The following is a 19,382-nucleotide window of genomic DNA, read 5'->3' as shown; positions in this document are numbered from 1 at the left end:
AATATCTTCCAATTTTCTTTTGAGAAATGAAATACCATGACAAAATTCTTACTTATCAAGTTAACTGCACATTTAATAATGAAATTCTATGTTCCTTTCTAATGTTCACATAAGGTTGTTAGTCATAGTATCACTATGTCGCCTAGACAGGAGCACATATGATTTAGCCTTTAAAATTAAACCTCAAGTTAGGTTTTAAAATAAGGTCTTAAGTCCCTTAATGATTTTAATAGAGGTATAAAAAATTACCTGTCTGGACCTTGGAAAAGAATAATAACAAATTAACTGCATTCTGCAACAATTAGAAATCTCATATCAATATTAGGGATAAGATTTCAAAATCTCATACCTGTGCACCTCTGGTCATTGTCATTATCTTTTCATAGAGAGACATTAGACATTTCTTAAATCTAAGTATCCATCCTCATAAATATACATAGGCTTTGCTAATAAGAAAAGACCTAATCTTATGCTTTGTTTCCGATTGTTATATAACATTATTGCACCTAAACTCCACTATTCATCCCAACATTATATTGCTCGTGACATTTTGCTGGTTCCCTGATGCAGAACCATTAGCTTTTATTTTATTTTCTTAGAACTTCAAACACAATGTTTTTTAATGTGTTAGTAAATTGAGGATTTAAAAATAAGTTACATTTCTGAATATTCTAATGCCAGAGAAAAATGAAGAATCTACCTCTCACTAGATATGGAATTTAGGAAGATTAAAACAAGTCTTTTAGGGACTGGACAGATGTTTCAGTGTTGAAATTGTTTATTGTGTTGTAGAAGACCTAAATTCAGTTTCCTACACATCAGGAAGCTCACAACCACTTATAACACCAGCTCCAGAGAGTCAGATTTCTTCATGAAAACACATACATAGAGTAACAATACCCCTGCTCAATCTCTCTCTCTCTCTCTCTCTCTCTCTCTCTCTCTCTCTCTCTCTCTCTCTCTCTCCCTCTCTCTCTCTCTCTCTTTCTCCCACATACAAATAAAAGTAAAATAGATCCTTTTAAAGGATTAAGAAAATAAAGTTCTATTAGGTCCTCATCTGCTTCTCCCAGTTGTGAGAAACTGGTGATTAAGAGGATGCAGATGAATGGATAAATTGGTTTCCCTAATGTGTCTAGAGAAAGACAGATTATCATAATGGGTTTTGATGGTCCCTGTTTTGCAAATAGAGCTTCATTTTGGTATGGCACAAAGATCTAAATATTATGGATAAATAGAAAGAAGTATGAATGTTCCATAGGTATTCAGTGACTAAGATTCCACACCAAGTGGACTGAGCTAGTCAGTGCATAGGAGATATATTCACTTTTTCTGTGGTACAGAACTAGAGATTAAGAACAGCTACACAGGTAGTCCTTAGATTAATAAGTCTTTCTGCTTGTCTTCAGTGTGTTTTCTTGTTTGCTTCAGCGACATTTTCTAAACAACTTTATTCTTATTGAATTATAATAATATATTTATTTTATTTTTATTGTTTAAATTAACAATGCATCTTTGCCTTTAACAGTGGTATCTTGACAGTTATATATTTTCAGATGAAATTACTGAAGCACCATTACCCATTCTATTATTTCTTTATCCTCTTTTTTTTTCTTGAAGCCACACCGCACACACACACACCTGTTCTAGAGAGCTTGGCCTTAATCTTTATTCTTGTCTATATTCTTAATGAAATAGCTACTGCTTAATTGCTATGACTCAGGTTCCTCATATCAAATATTTTTAATTGTTAGGCCTGTAAACATGCTATAAAAGCTCTGCCCTGTGCTTTTTTGTAAAACAAATGAGCATATAGTGATTATGATACTGAAACAGCAGTCTACTACTTTTATATACATTATAAAGTATGAAATCTATGGAAAAATGGTCCATACCTGTAATGCATCACATATGACGTAGAAGCAAACCTAATTGTCACAAGTCTGAGGCCAGTTTGGCATACATAGTGAATTTTCTGCAGGTGTCAGAGAGAGAGAGAAACCTTGCCACAGGACTACAACAAACAAATAATCCAAACCACAGGCTGGGTGGCAGTTAAGAGTGCCTGTCACTGTCTTAGTTACTTTAAAATTTCAAAAACCAAAACCGAAACAAACAAACAAACACAAAAATCAAAATACCCATGATTAAGGCAACTTATAGAAGACAGAGTTAACTGGGCCTACAGTTTCAGTTGCTCAGTCTGTGACAGTTCAGTTGTAGTAAAAAGCATGACAGTAGGCAGGGAGACTTCCTCTGGAGCTGGATCTGAGACCTTGCAGCTTAAGACATAACCAAGGGGCAGAGAGAGAACTGGAAATGCCCTGGGCTTTTGAAACCTTGATGGCCATCCCCCAGGGATACAATTCCTCCAAGGTCACCGTTACACATACTTCACAAACTGTCCCACTCCCTGCAGACCAGGCATTCAAATACATGAGCAATGGGGGCCATTCTCATTCACATTACCACACTCAATAATGATGATGTGAATTCAGGTTCAGGGCCCACATAAGTGTTTGAAACCATCCTAAGCTTAATAGTGGCTATTTCAAAACATCAAAAGAAATAAAACCTGTCCTACAGTTCCAGCCTTACCAAAACACTGTCTTTCAGTCATTTGAAAGGCAATCAATAAAAATTAGACTATTCATGGTCATTTCTTTAGTTCATATAAATAATGGTCATATTCATCTCATTATTTTATATTCATATCTTCTTGTTCATTTAAGATCTCATTCCTTTAGGCTCCAGGCTGCCTCCTACAAGTTAGGTAGCCACCACACTGTTTGTGAACTCACATATCCTACCTGCAGGTTCCTTTTTTAAGCTCTGAGTTGGTTAACTAATTCCTTTAACCAGGCTACCTTAAATTCCTTAGTGAATAGAGAATATTATAATAGGTGTAAAACCATAACTTATCAAGTTGAGAAATAGAAAGATCATTACATAAGGCATGCCTGGTGTTTTGTTTTTGTTTTGTTTTGTTTTGTTTTGCTTCATTTTGTTTCTAATTTAAATGTAATTGGGAATGGTCTTATGTAATGTGCACATAGTAGTGTATCATGAAGAACGCTTGAGGAGAGGGCAATTTCTTACAGTAATTAATATTTCCTTTGGATTGCTCTTTTGTACATAAGACAAGTATGTTTGTACTGATATATATGTTTGTATGTTTTAATATTTTGGGTAATTACATAATACCACACAAGTCAACAATTGTCTATTTTTCTAATTTAAATTGTTTTAAATCTAACTAGCATTTCCACCAATTTACTGTGAAATTGTAGTTGTTATTTGATCAGGCATATTTGGGTTGGGATTTACCACAACAGTAGTAGTATTTAAAATCCTAAGTTGTTTTAGTTGGGATGATTGTATTTTATGCACTCATCAATAGTCTGCATTATTCATTATTCCAGGTGTAAGTTCATACACTAATGCTAATACTTTTAAATTTAAATAAAAAAACATGCTGTCTTCAGTAGTTACTTATTTTTATTTTGTTTTTACTGTCTTAATGTGATGCTGGCTTTCACACCGTATTGCATTATTGGACATGTCTGACTTGATTTGGTAGCTGTCCAGGCTGGTAGCTAAAGCAGAGGGCTTAGGTCTCATCTGAAGGCTAACACACAAATATGAGCAGACAAGAATTTGAACTTTTCTTTTTGAAGATTGTGGTGACTAGTGCATTCTTCTCTGCCCTTTGCATTTCAGTTTCTTCTTTTGCACTGTGTCTTGTGGGTTGCCCGTGTGTCCAGGCAAGCTATTAATAGTCTGATATAGAGAAAAACATTCTAACGTCTCAAAGTTTGAACACTGTGTAAATATGCTTTAAACGCTCCCTGTACACCTGGTGGATGTTGGATCTAGTCCTTTCTGTACAGATGCAGCCTGTGAATGTTGGAAGAAATTAAAAATATTTTTAAGCATTCTTAGAAAAATCTACGGACAACTCTAAGCAACATGTATACCTCTTCTATTTAAATAAAATTGGGGAAATATGACTGATGAAAGCATGTCTAACCTCTTGCAATATGTTTTTGAAAGCAATTTTTCTCTTAATAAATGTAGATACCAATATGGTGCCCAATTACACCTGAATGGAGATGGAAAAGAAGCTAGCCATTCAGGGCTGCTTCTTGCAGACTATCAGCAGTGTCACCAGATACACAGTCCACACCTGTGTTGAGCAGAACTTGCTTATGCACAACCATAGTCACAGACATTTAAAAAGTTGAAACTAGAAGGTTGCTTATGATGAGGATTCCTGGAGTAGCACCAGAAGCATTGCAAATCCTCTCTCAACAGCCCAGTGACAGATTACTGACTAGTGTTCACAGTTTGGAATGTTCAACCTGATCTAATTCTAAAACCAAATTTTACTAAGTTCAATGGGCACTGTTATGGGTGGAGAATAGGAATATTACCTGTTCATGGACAAATGTGATATTTCTGAGCTGGTCACTATTTATGAAAAATGTCGGAGCAAATTGTGGTTTTAATATCTGTTAACAAAGAACCAGAAATATCTCTGAGTTGAATGAGATTTTCTCCTGAACATAAGACCAGTTAACATACAGACAGAAAAAAATTTAAAAAAACCTTTCATTTCTACTACATTAAATCCTGAAATGTAGCGTGGCCTCCAGGGAGGTAGCAATTTGGAATGTATGTACTTTAACTTGAAAAAGGAATGATTTTCCATATAACCAAGGTATTTAGACTAGACTGAGATTGGTTATATCTGATAACTGTTGATAATTGTGATGTCCATATTACTCTAAGTATACTCCTACTCCTACTCTGAATCCTACTCATAATAATAGTAATAATGTAGAAATTGAAAATGTTTGCTTTAAAAGTGTTATCTTTCTTGTAAAGAAAGTAATTTCATTGGTATCTTTTGTTATTATCATATATGTATAGTGTAAGAATAGCTGATTAAGCAAGTTAGTTCTAAAAAGTTAACTATTTTCAAAAACAAAAGTTTCTGTTTGTTTTAAATTGAGGTGATTCTATAATAAACATGCATTAGTTTTATAATAAAGTGACAGTAAAAGTAATAGGATAGCATACTAAAAAGAAATGAATACATTTGGAGACAAATGCTGTGTTTCTTTCTCTGCCCTAGAATGATTGTGACCTATTGGGTCTTGAACTCACAAATTTCCTTTAGCCTTCCCTGCAGGGGCCACATTTTTAGTGTATATGAAATTACCCAATTATATAATAAGTATTCACAGGCAGCCATTTCTAAAATCCAATTATATATATATATATATATATATATATATAATGATAAAATAACAAAATAAAATTATTTTCATTTGCTTTTTGATTTGTGTATTCACACAAAGTTCAAGGATGATCTTAATATTTAATAAAAGAGTAATAAAAGAATAATGATCAAAAGGTAACAGAGAATTTAAAAAATGCCAGTACTATGTGGAAGAGCAATGTATTGTTGTCTAGGCTTGGGAAGTGGGTATCTGCCATAGCGAACCCTGCCATTTGTAGCAGCATGACTGATAACCAGATCTATGGAGCTACTGGAGGGGTAGTGCAATGGTTATGACACAGACTGCTCTTCAAAGAACAAGGTTCAATTTCCAGCACCTTTATGGTGAGTCACACTCATCTGTCTAGTTCCAAAGGATTCAGCACACTATTCTAACCCTGTAGACACTAGGCACACAGATGTTATATAGACATGTATAAAGACAAAAATATCCAAATGCATAAATAAAATTTAAAATATAATTTAAAAGAAAGTGTTAAGTCATATTCCATGCAAAAAATACTGAAAGTCTAAAATCAAATCTTAAGATTGTAGAATAGTTTTCAATCATCAAACATATTATAATGTAATGTTGTAATGAAATAGTGTAGCCGGGCGGTGGTGGTGCACGCCTTTAATCCCAGCATTTGGGAGGCAGAGGCAGGCGGATTTCTGAGTTCGAGGCCAGCCTGGTCTACAGAGTGAGTTCCAGGACAGCCAGGGCTACACAGAGAAACCCTGTCTCGAAAAAAAAAAGAAAGAAAGAAAGAAATAGTGTAAATATAAATATATACTAAAATATTGAAAGTTATTACATTGAAATATTATCATCAGAAATTATAATGGAAAATTCATATGGAAAAAACATTAAATATTAGCACTGAATGATACCTTAGTGTCATTTCATAGATGGAATGAGGAAGTGAAGATTTGCTCAAGGTTACATACTTTTCCCACAGTATATATTATTTTTAACTTATTTTCATTTTTTATAATTTATTCATTATATTTTATACACATTTGTATATGGAGTTATCCTAGAACAGGAATTAAAGAACATTGTGAATTAAAGAACAATGTGTCCCAGGTGGGTTTTGGGAATTGAACCCGCATCTTCTGGAAGAGCAGTCAGTGCTCTTAGCTGCGGAGTCATCTCTCCAGCCCCTCAGCAAGGCATCTTATATAGAAGTTGCAAGTTCCTTCTTTGTGAAGTTATCTCAAAATACATCAGAGAAAATAAATGTGCTAAAGCATTTGAGTAGTAGTCTTCACTCATTCTGGAAATGCATGGTATCTATTAAGATTTATATTGCAAGAACATTGAATATGGATCTTTTACCCATTTATTTATGGTTTACTGCCTGTTCTTGTTTTTCATGAAGAATTTCTGAAAATACCCACCTTTTTTCTTTCTTTCTTTTTTTAAAAGCTGGATGAAGAAGCCTCGATGTGGTGTACCAGACCAGACAAGAGGCAGCTCTAAATTCAACATTCGTCGAAAGCGCTATGCATTAACTGGACAGAAGTGGCAACACAAACATATCACTTACAGGTAAAGCATGCTCAGCCCTACCTCCAGACCTTCTTCCATTGCTATTTGTTTTGACATTTTGTTTGGTATTTTATGAACAAGAACTACATGAACAATGGTGTTATATTGTCCTAAAGAATTTACAAGTGTAATAAAAAAGGAATAAAATGGCCAATAGGGACATTTCAGAAACTCTTTGACATTGTATCTTGGTGTTTTGTGCCTCACCTCTTCCAAAGGGTGCCAAATTTCTGAGGAGTCTGATATGTTCTAATACAGTATAGTCTGTGACAAGAATGTATAGTCTAAGAAATAAACAAATGATAAAGTCTCTAAGCCCCTCTTTTAAATGAAAGGCCTTCTAAATAGTTAGTAACTGTGGTAACCACTATAACTACTTTATCTTGTTTTTCTTTTATAATTATTGAAGTCAACATTCTTGTGTGTTATCTTCAATGATAAAAATTGGTGTCCAACCTACTTTATTGGAATATATTATGGTTACTTATTTACTCACTGAAGCACTACGTCTTATAGAGTTGCGGTATGAAGAAAAAAGAGTGCTCAGCTTTGTGAGATAAGAACAAATAAAATATAGGACCCTGTTCTTAGGAATATATAGCAGTGTAGAGGTTAAGCAATGATAGTAATGTGATAACTATTTGAACAAGAATGGAAATGACACACACACAGAAAAGTAAATCAGGATTGTCTAAGCCATTCTAAAAATCCAGAGAGTATGGTTAAAGAAATGATTGTTGCAGCCAAGACCTATAAGGAGATATATATACTTGTCTTATATATATACATATATATGTTGTCTACATATATTATTAGGTTGTATTGATCACATTGAGTTTCTGGAATTGCAACTTCACCTTCAGAATCTATCTGTTCACATCTATGAAATAATTGCTTAGGATCTTTGTTTAATATTGGACTATGTCTAGTAATTGAGTATCAGTGAACTAAATTCTTAAACATACTGAGCCTATATATCTACAAAAATAATTGTTTACTCATTTATATATTTACTCTATTTTCATAATTTTGTAATTTTCTTATATGGGATATATATATATACTGTTAATATATGTATTTACATATACTTCTATATATACTGTATATATTCACATATAAATATTATATAAAATGTAATACATAAGGATTTTATTTTAACACTAGCTTATATGTTGTTTTCATATAAAATTTTGTTAAAACTAGAAATCTTAAACCTTCATAGTTAACGAAGCCAACTAGTCCGTTTTGATAACAGTGACTCAAACTCTATGCCTATTTTCCTTTCAAAAGTTTAAGGCTATGTTATGCATGGCACTATTTTTAGATTAAAAATTCAAATCTTATCAAAATCTAAGTTTGAAAAACATTGGAAAATTATATCTTAAATAGCCATCAAATAGCAAATAAAATCCCTTTTTCAATGAATGTGCTTTTTATGTATAAAAGGAAAGAGGCAAGTGATTTTTTAAATTAAATTAGCTTGATTACAGTTGCCAAAAATTTTTTAATCTTCTTCATTTCATAGTGCTACCCTTCTATGTGGTCAACAATTATTTATTTTGCATTAGACATTAGGAATTCTAAGGCTCAACACTTTATTGTACATTCCTGACCCCATGATCTATTTGTGCTTCTGTTTTCTCAATTATCAGTTAATAAAGAGACTCCTTTAAGAAGCATATCTTTCATGTGGCATCTTGATTTTTGTGTCTCTATATTGAACTCTTACCATGACTCTAAATTGCACAGATGAGGTTTGTATTCATTCACAAATAACATTTCTTATAAGATAGTAGAGCATACTTTGGAAAGTCCTCGGTGTATCGCTTTGGAAAACTGAGGTACATAGGTAGGCTAACACTGATTACTCTGTACTGCTTTTACTGTTCTATGTCTCTCATAGTCACTACATACTTACCTTAACTCAATACTAAAATAATAATATAAGCCAAGGAATGGGGGATCAACAAGAAACCATCTTGAATTTTCCAAAACCACTATGAGACATTAACCCTAACAGTGTCTTACAGAATCTCTCCCTCGAAGCTTCTGCCACCTGCCTGTTACAAGTCACCACCCTCCCAGACAGTCCTCTCAGACTGGCCATGTCCTGGAATGTCATTCTATGCTATGCGCTGTCTCTATTAAAATCAGTTTTAATGACAAAAAAAGATAACTTCATTTGCTTTCATCATTGACAATTTTTCTTAACTTGAAATAAAATTAATATTTTCATTATACATGAAATCACAAATCTTCACTCATATTTCTCTCAGAATATATAGTAAAATATAATTCCTGTGTCTGCAGGACCATGACTGTGAGCCGGTTCCTGTCTATCCTCTGTGTGAGTTAGTGACAAAGTTTTTACTGCCGCTCTTCTCCTTCTACCTGTTTTCTATAACATATAGCCATATTTATAATCAAAGTAAGATCAGAATGTTTCTGTGCTTATACCATTCCAGAATCTTACTTCTATATAAAATTATCTGCCTGTCAGAACGCCCTCATTTTATAACCGTCTCTTTTATGTTGATTTTATTACACTTCACTTCAGCTCTATTCTTTAAATGAACAAAGTTAGTTTGGCCTATACTGACTGTTACTTTGTCTAGACAATCAGTGTTAAGTTTGGTCTTTCTTGCCAGTAAAGCAACATTTACCATCTGCTTAGCTTGCCACCTCACCCACTCAATTGCTTCCCAAGATTACCACTATTTTTGTTCTTTTAATTTCCCATGCATTGTTTCAAAACAATACAGGTTACCTTTAGTGTATATTCTAGCATCTAGATTAGTGTTCTTTCTGCAGTAAGTCTTTTATAATAACATAATATTAGCACTTTTGAAGTCCCATGGTGTATAAAAAGGATAAATGCCTCCTAGTAATTTAATTTACCAAAATTCAGACTTATGCCTTCACTTGGCATGCCTCTTCTGCTTTAAGATGGAAAATTTAGTTCTAACAAGTTATAAAGATCTTGATGCCTCCAAGAGATGCTCTCTCTTTCTCAAAATAGAGTGTAGGACCTCATGCTGAATGAAAAACAAGATGCACACAAACTGATAAACAACCATCACTTCGCAGGCAGAAATTAGTGTATTTTATACATCCTATCAATGATGTTAAACTTAGTATATGCATGCTTAAAATTGCAGACTGTCTCTACTGGCACCACTTAATCTCCTGTCTCAACATCTTCCATCTGTGGTTTTGTAAGTGTCTTTAAATTCTGCCATTCATCATTTTCTCCACTATCGTATAAATTACTCACAGTGCCTCAAATAATTTATTTATTGCACAAGCACAATGTCAAAAATCGTTTCTAATACTGCAACTATTATTCCTATATTCAAAGGAAAATATAAGAAGTAAAGTGAAAGGCCTCGGAATATAATATTTAAAAATTATGGGGAAAATAAGCATACAAATGATTTTAATACTACATTAAATAGTTTCTGTCAACCCTAAGTGCTAGAGATTTGTTCCAAAAGTTTAACAATCACTTACATCATGAGAAAAGTTAAGAAAATTGAAAAATAAAATGAAAGAACAGCAACAATAAATCCTATGGCACTAACTTTCTCTCTATCCAGCCACTATTTTGTGGCTCTTGGAATCTGAGGAGACATCGCCACTCAAAGGCTTTTTATTTCCTAGATCTTTCTTTATTATTCTCCTTACCTGTCTGCTTGTTGGAGTTTAACACAGCAATAACAGTAACCTTTATTCTCTGATGTACTTGTTGTCTTTGTGGCTTACTGCTGAATAATCTCACCCTTTCTTGTTCTTTCTGAACCATGGCTCAGCTATTCGATTTAGCTCTTGTGGCTTACACGCCATTCCAAACTGACTAATTCAAACTGGCTTTTCTTGACTTTACACTGAATTGTTTTTGGAAAAACCGACTCTGAATTACATGAGAATAATTTCACTGACTGCACTGACTCCACGAACTGAACAGAACTGTCGGAACTCAACTCACCTGCACTGAGTTCCAATGAATTGAACTCAACTGAACTCTACTGCATTGCCTGAACTCAACTGTACTTCCTTCCCTCAATTAGACATCACTTTCAAACATCTCTACTTCCCTCTAAAAACTAAATTTATCTACATTGTGAGAGGTTCTTTCATCAAGGGCATGTGTGCATTCCCACCAGACCACATAGATATGATCTCTTGCCCAAGCAGCCATGGTGTTGGATTAAAATTCCATTACAGTCCTTTTATATAGAATAAACAATTTTCACCAACAAATTAAAATGTAAATAATGTCTGAACTATTTAATATAATGGAATGAAAATCATAACTTTAGATTTATGTTGTTTTATGATTCCAAAGCAATGGATTCTCAAAATGATAACCCAGACCCCTGGAAGCTTCTAGACACCAAGCCACCAACCAGGCAGCATAAATGGGCTGGTCCGGGGCTCTAGACACATTTACAGCAGAGGACTGCCTGGTCTGGCCTCAGTGGGAGAAGATGTGCCTAACCCTGAGGAACTTTGATGCCCCAGGGAGTGGGGAGGTCTTGTGGGGTGGGGAAAATATACACTTGAAGACAGGAGGAGAAATGGGATGTGGAACTGTGGGAAGTCAGATCAGGAGGGAGGCAATGACTGGACTGTAAAAATAAAGTAATAAAAAAAAAAGAGAGAGAGAAAAGAAAGAACGAAAATGCTTGTCAGAAGATTTCCATTTCTGCCACAAACAAATTTCCTTTAAATTTTTATAAATTTACAGATAGGTATAGTTACTCATTTCCATTTACTGCTTGTGGGATTAAATAAGGTATATCAAATGTTTGTCACACTCAATGCTCACATAATGATATCTTTATTATACCATTTGTAAGAGTTATTTACAACTGAGTTGTATATAATTAAAATGTTACCTTTAAAATGTTACCTTTTCTACTGAAAAGTACATCTTCAAATGATTTCCATGTTGAGAAATAAATCTAATAAAAATAAATTTTAGTCCTGTATACACATAGTCATATTTGCACCTCTCCCAGTTCTCCTTGATGACTGTAAAGCAAGGCATATTGAAGGACATATTATATTTTGTATTAAGGTTTTTCTTAGTATAATCATAAGAAATATTACTAATTGAAAGGATTTGAAACTTATGAGCCCTGTAATGTTCATCTGTTAATATATGTAAAATTTATAGTATTGCACATAATAGATTTAGATATATTAGATTTGTGTATTCATATTTCGAAGAACGTATCAGAAAATACATACATCTCATTAATGTTAAATGAATCAAAAGTATTTTTCCTTCATTAATTTATATTAATATCAGAGAAAACATACCAATAAAAAAGTAATAATTATACACAGGTTACATTTTTATTCTCTTTCTCATTACATTTAAATTCACAGAATTTGTAAACAGATTTTTAGTAAGTAGTTACTTACTTTTTTTAACTAAAGAATCTTATTTAAGCAGAGCAGATTATCAGAGACCAAAATACCTGGGCCTTTTATTTAAAACAAACAAACAAACACAACTTGTTTCATTCTTGCTTAATTGGTAAGAGTTCACCGAGAAGTGAATAAAAGTATTATCACTTGATTGCATAATTACAGTATCAGGGCTCTCCAATGATGGATATAAAAAAGGAAATTTCAGCTTAAAGCTGCTGCACGTGCTTGATCACTTGGCAACTCTTCCATCTTGCTTTTGTCCAGGAAGCAAACTGATTGATCCATCTTTCTTGTTCCCACTAACCATTCCTCACAGATATTGTTGCTAATAGCCTTGGCATGGATGTCTTATTGATGATAATGAAATAAACCAGTGTACTGAACAGTGTCTATAAACTTAACAATAGTGTATAAATTCTATTTTCATTTAGTTGTCATTTTCTCTGGTAATTCTAAACCAAATGGATGAAAAAAGATTGCAGTAATTCAAATTGCATATGAGATGCAACACTGATGATCGTCTTTTTCAACTTTCAGTATAAAGAACGTAACTCCAAAAGTTGGAGATCCTGAGACCCGGAGAGCAATTCGTCGTGCCTTTGATGTGTGGCAGAATGTAACTCCTCTAACATTTGAAGAAGTTCCCTACAGTGAACTAGAGAATGGCAAACGTGATGTGGATATAACCATCATTTTTGCTTCTGGTTTTCATGGAGACAGTTCCCCCTTTGATGGGGAGGGAGGATTTTTGGCACATGCATATTTCCCTGGACCAGGAATTGGAGGCGACACTCATTTTGATTCTGATGAGCCATGGACACTGGGAAATCCCAATCATGATGGTAAGTCCATCATTTCTTTTCAAGATTAATGATCCCTCTTTTATTTTAGGATGCGCAAATGATTTACAAATTTATAAACTCAAGGTTGAAAGTCTATATTTTTTCTATAATAAATATCATTGATTTATTTTAATTGTGATATATTCTGAGTTTGCCTCTCAGTAGATTGTGGGTCTTGGCCCTCTACATCAAGAAAAAAGAGAATGCTCTATGAGCAGGCATGCTTAGAAACATTAGACAAAGGTACCGGTTGGTCCTTCCTTGGCCCTGTATTTTGTAAGTGTGGCTGGCTCTCATTGCCAGAAACCTGGAAGCACATCATGGGGAAGAAAGTGGAGATCAGTGACTGAAGGAAGCCATGTGCATTCAGAGTAATTTTATAGGTCCGGGAACACCTAAGAAACATCCCCCTTTTCTCACTTTCCTATCCTTCATACAACATAAAAGTTAATTGTGGTGTTTCATGAACAAAGCAAAATTTCTACTCATCAAACAAGCTGCTACTTACAATTAATTTAAATTGTTGAATATTTACATATTTAAGGGAATGAATGTGAAACTATGTGACCATGGGTGCTCAAGTAAGAAAGTTCACCACTCTTCCATGTGGACCTGTAAGCAGAGTGTACATGCATATTAGAACTTTACTAACTGTAAATTAGAAGTACAGATTCACCAAATTCTACAATCAAGATGGGGGATTTTCTGGCCCTGCCCTTTTTGATTGCTGCTTATTTCCAGGAAGAGCACTTTGGTTTTTTGTTTGTTTGTTTGCTTTGTTGTAGTATTAAATTGAACTTTTATTATTAGTAATTTGTTTGAAGATAGTTGCAGTTGTGTCCCAGAATTTTATAGAGAGGAATGGGAAGCCAGAGCTTTCGAGTCAAACAGATTTATATTTAAAAGTTAGTTAAGTAATCATTATCCCAAATAGCGTGCAATGAGTTTGTTTTAATCTTGATTTTGTAGTTCATGCTGTAATCTGTGAACATTGGAAGTAGAAGTGTTTTCAGTGTAAGCTATGTGTAGAGTATGTTTAAGTTATTTATAACACCTCACTTCTAATACCAACATGTTGGCAGGTATAGTTGAGTGTTGCCAGTTGGATTTATTTGGTTTGTGGTCTCATAAATCTAAATTATCTAAATATTTCATAAAGATTGTATCTTTCAAGCTGTCTATACTTTCTCTTAAATTGCTAAAATACTCAATATATACAGAACTAAATGTTAGGTCTCTGCTGCATTAGGTAACAGAACATTTAAAAATAAACATGTTTACTCAAATTCCCAAATGAGGCTTTGATTATATGTGAAAGGCACATGTTTACACTAATAGGAGTGGCCCCAGTCTTATGAATGCTTATGTCTTTCATTTGATTTAAAAAGTTTTCCAAGGAACTTTTCAGTGGGACAAAAATAATCAGAAATAAAGCATCAACTAATAGTTTCTAGTTAGGGTAACATATATTTGAACAAAATCATTTAAAAATACAACTTATTTTTTTAACTTATAATGAATGTGTATTGTAACTTAAAGTGTAATTACAATATGCTTTTGACATACCCATCCACTTGCAAACTTACACACTATAATTATTTGATATCTGTATGTTCATTTTGAAACAAATACCTTTGTCAGTCAAGTAAGAATGCTGTTCTCTATAAAATCCTGAGGGAGGAACCCTACCAAAAAAAAAAAAAAGTACTTTAAAATTGCTAGGGATTAAGGACATGTTAATAGGCAGTTGAAAATAAAATTCCATAACGATTTACTGCTTAATTGAAATTCAGGATCTTAAGCAGTAAGAGCAGAGCAGCTAGGTGGTGTCAGTCTGAAGTATTGATCATTTATTATAAGAGCAGTCTCTAGATTTACTTGCGCTATAAGTGGATGTGAGAAGAATTCATGCAGTTTTGTATCCAAGTTCCCAACAATCCGTGAGACTATCATTTTGTATCACACATAACACAAGGCACAATTCTGACATCTTTATTGATAAACAGTCTTTTCTGTAAACTCCCTGGCTTGCTTAACTGGGTTGCTTTCTTTCTCTCATTCACAGCTCTTGAGTAGCTACTTGGTTTTGCATCAATATTATGCAAATGGAGGAGCCTTTTGATAAGGCTCATTTTCCACAGCATATTGCTCAGCTAATGAAGGCAATTTGAATTCTGTCTACCTGAAAGAGATAAACACTGTCGCAGGCTTCCAGTAACTATAGACAGTTGTTTTCTACTTTCTTACCAATTTGTCTATACTCATGATGCCTTTTAAAACACACAGCAAATGGTCATTAGAGGCATTACACAATAATTTTATTATTATATGAAGGGGCATTCATATATGTAAGCATCTTTAATAAAATATGTTGTTGCCATTTTCAAATTCACACTGTGCTTTCAGTTCTGAAAAAGCTGAGCAGAGGCATACTAATATAAAACAGAATATTTAGCTAGATGGAATTTTAAAAATGCATTTATTGCCTTGTATATCAGAAAGTTTAACTCTAGCTGGAAGTCAAAATTTATTTTGAATAATATTAACCTACTCTTTTCTAATCTATGATATAATAAAAAATGTTTGGGTATAGTTGTCAACCTAAAATCGAACACTCTAACAATTACTTCTGATTAACTAAGTATCTAGTCCAATAATAAGATGTCACATCAATCACTCTCAGGAGAAATTAATCATGTCTGTAAAGTTGTATGTAAACTTATTATAGAAAATTATTTAGAGACAGGCAGAAATTCATTGAGAACTAAGATCCAAATCTGTAAACATAAAAGTACATTGCAACTGCCAAAGAAGGAAGACTTGCTTGACATTAAGAAGGTTTGACTTTGATATCCATGACTCTGTGTGTGTGTTTGTGTGTTACAATAGTAATTTGTTGTTTGTAAGTTCACTGTCCAGTTTATGAATCACCATAGTGATCAGCACTCCCCAATGAATATAGAATGGGCATAATAATAAGTAAAATTCATTGAAGATCAAAACTCATAAATCTATTATTATTAAATAAAGACTGAGTAATTTCAACCTCTAACCCTACCCTCTAATGAGTTTGCCTCTTTCCATGTGTATACTTATGTGGATGTCTTCATGACATTTTTTTTTTGATTTATTGAATTTATGAGTACAGTGTAGCTGTCTTCCAACACACCAAATGAAAGCATCTGATCCCATTCCAGACAGTTGTGAGCTACCATGTTGTTTGTTGGAATTGAACTCAAGACCTCTGGAAGAGCAGCCAGTGCTCTTAACCACTGAGACATCTCTCCAGTCCCCATAATGTGATCTTATACTGACCACAGAGGGTAAATGAGGCATGGCGTAATGGGTCACAGAGATGCATGTTCATTGCCAGAAGCAAGCCAAGACTTTAAATCACTTTCTGCTGTCTCCCAGCCTGTGTGTTCACTCTCAGCAACTACTTCTACTTACTGTTTCTCAGGGGACTGTAAGCTTTTGACTCTGATTGTTGATGAGGAAGAAAAGTGTTAGGTGACAAGTATTTATGAGGATGCTTACTTATCAATCAGTCTACAATTTGTGAGAATATTATCTAGTGTTGTCTGTCCTTACATATCCATGGACAAGAAAAACAGTTTCTGTGATTATGTGGTTAAAGACCTTAACCTATCCTTAACATAGGACTACTTGCTGACCTGTTAAATTCTAAAATTAATGTACTAACACCTAATTTTAACCGTGGTAAACCAAAACATGGAAAATCTTTCAAAGTAATTAGGAATCACATTTATGAAGGACATTATTTGTTTACTAAAGTCTCTTACTCATTCCTAGAATTAAATTTATTTTATCATGTTTACTTCAATTTAACATGCTTATAAATAGTTCGATATACTTGAGTTTTTCAAGACCATTTGATTTTATTGGATTGAATGATTAACATGAAGTATTGGCTTGGTTCTTTATTCTTAGATATTCATAAATATTGAATAGAAGATGATTAGTGGTAATTATACTTAAAATTTTTTAAATTTTATGATAGTCAACAATACTAAGATATAGGAATATATCTTAAAACTTAATGTAAGAATGATTGATTATTGAGGTAGAAAAAAATGAAATGTCAATAGCTAAACAAAGAAGTTTACTTTGCATTTAAGAGATAAGACACAGGTGTTCTGTCCCAATATATCAACAAAGACGAAGAAACACTGAGGTTCTCACATCAGTAATATATTTTCCAAAGTTGACTCGATTGCCCTCATTCATACAGTGCTTAGGAAAACTATGTGTCTTCATGAAGAGTTTAACATATCTGATCCATAAATGACAGTTAATATTGCTATTCAAGTTCTACTAATTATATATAGATCTAAAGGCCTTGGCATTATAGAAGCATTTCAGAAAGCTCATATGTTTAGAATCTGATATTAAAATTAAATCTGGCTAGAATTTCATGTACTATATTGAATAGATAGGGAGAGTAAGCAGCCTTGTCTAGTCCCTTATTTTAGTGGGATTGCTTCAAGTTTCTCTCCATTTAGTTTGATGTTGGCTGCTGGTTTGCTGTATATTGCTTTTACTATGTTTAGGTATGTTCCCTAAATTTCTGATTTTCCCAAGACTTTTAACGAGTAAGGGTTTTATGCACTCACTGATAAGTGAATATTAGCCCAATTGCTTGGAATACCCAAGTTACAATTCACAGACCACATAAATCTCAAGAAGAAGGAAGACCAAAGTGTAGGTGCTTCGATCCTTCTTAGAAAGGCAAACAAAATAATCATGGGATCAAATATGCAGATAAAATGTGGAGCAGAGACTGGAGGAAAGGCCATCCAAAGACTGTTCCTCCTGGAGATCCATTCCATATACAGTCACAAAACCCAGACACTTTTGTGGATGCCAAGAAGTGCATGCTGACAGGAGCCTGATATTATTGTCTCCTAAGAGACTTTGCCAGAGCCTGAAAAATACAGAGAGGATGCTCGCAGCCAACCATTAGACTGAGCATGAGGTCCCCTATGGGTTCCCCAATGGAGTAGTTAGAGAAAGGACTGAAGGAGCTGAAAGGGTTTGCAACCTCATAGGAAGAACAATAATATCAACCAACCAGATCCCCCCCCTCAAAAAAAAAAAAAAAAAAACACTCCCAGGGACTAAACCACCAACCAAAAAGTACACATGGAGGGACCCATAGCCCCAGCTGCATATAAGCATAGGATGTCTTTGCTGGACATCAATGGGAGGAGAGGCTTTTGGTCCTGTGAAAGCTGTATGCCCTAGTGTAGGGGAATTTGAAAGCAGGGAAGCAGGAGTGTGTGCATGGGTGGGGAACACCCTCATAGAAGCAGGAGAGGAGAAAGCAGAGAAGCAGGATGGGATAGGCCATTTCAGAGGGTGGGAGGAGATCAGGAAAGGGAAGAACATTTGAAATGTAAATTTAAAAATCCAAAAAAATTAAATCTGATATTCACAGAAAAGTGAGAATTTTAAATACACTCTGAATCTCTGGCTAAGTTGCTTAATTACAATACAACTTCTTTAAATACTGCCATTTTACAAAGTACTCAGCTTACATGAAACAGTCTATGAAAACCTCTTTATCTTTAAATGGGGTCTTTATCATTAAGTCTAGGTGATAATCAGTAAAACAAAGTATTTTTTCCAATTTAGCCATGCTTGGTGACTAAAATAATAACACTGTCTTTAGGACAATAATTCCATAGTTTTATGTTCTTAATGATTAAAAAACCAAGGGTGGATGGACAGCTACATTGAATACAATTCCCTAGCACTTGTGTTTTAACTTGAAACTTATTTAAAAACATTATAAAAACTTAAAAATAAATAAATTCTATACATTTCTGTTTTAGTAAATCATTTTCATAGTACCCCATAAAAGCTTTCTTCAGAATAGAAAATATTAACCTGGTAATAGTATAAAACTCAATTAATCATGGAGATGTTGTTGGCTACTACTTTCCAAAAAAAAAAAAAAAAAAAAAAAAAATTCTACTAAGATGAAACACTGTGAAGGACAAGAATAAAGACTGGGTTTAAGAGACCAACTTGAAGCTCACATATTTCCCTCAAAATAGAGAAGCAGAAGCATAAAACAAACGAAACTGTGTTTCAATAAATAAAGTCCTTAAAACATGATTAATTTAAAATAAAACAAGCAAATAATCTAACAAGAAAGACCAGAGCACCACTCATTAAGTCAGAAGCCATCCCTGCTTTTCACAGAATACTCACTGTCCTAACAGTATTATAGAAGCTGAGA

At 33.8% G+C, this 19,382-nt stretch overlaps 1 protein-coding gene across 2 annotated transcripts in view; it reads left to right on the top strand.

Moving 5' to 3' along the window:
- Mmp16 (matrix metallopeptidase 16) overlaps positions 1-19,382 on the top strand; it is a 218,499-nt gene that overhangs the window by 113,959 nt on the left and 85,158 nt on the right. For both annotated transcript variants that reach the window (XM_076924116.1, XM_076924117.1), the window contains 2 exons: positions 6,714-6,836; positions 12,813-13,117. In XM_076924116.1, the coding sequence (XP_076780231.1) occupies positions 6,714-6,836; positions 12,813-13,117 (428 nt within the window). The remainder of the gene's footprint in view (positions 1-6,713; positions 6,837-12,812; positions 13,118-19,382) is intronic.

The sequence above is a fragment of the Arvicanthis niloticus genome, chromosome 25 (genome assembly GCF_011762505.2).
Source record: "Arvicanthis niloticus isolate mArvNil1 chromosome 25, mArvNil1.pat.X, whole genome shotgun sequence".
In the NCBI taxonomy this organism is placed as follows: Eukaryota; Metazoa; Chordata; class Mammalia; order Rodentia; family Muridae; genus Arvicanthis; species Arvicanthis niloticus.
Note: the sequence above shows the minus strand (reverse complement) of the source record. Positions and strands in the feature narration are given on the sequence as shown.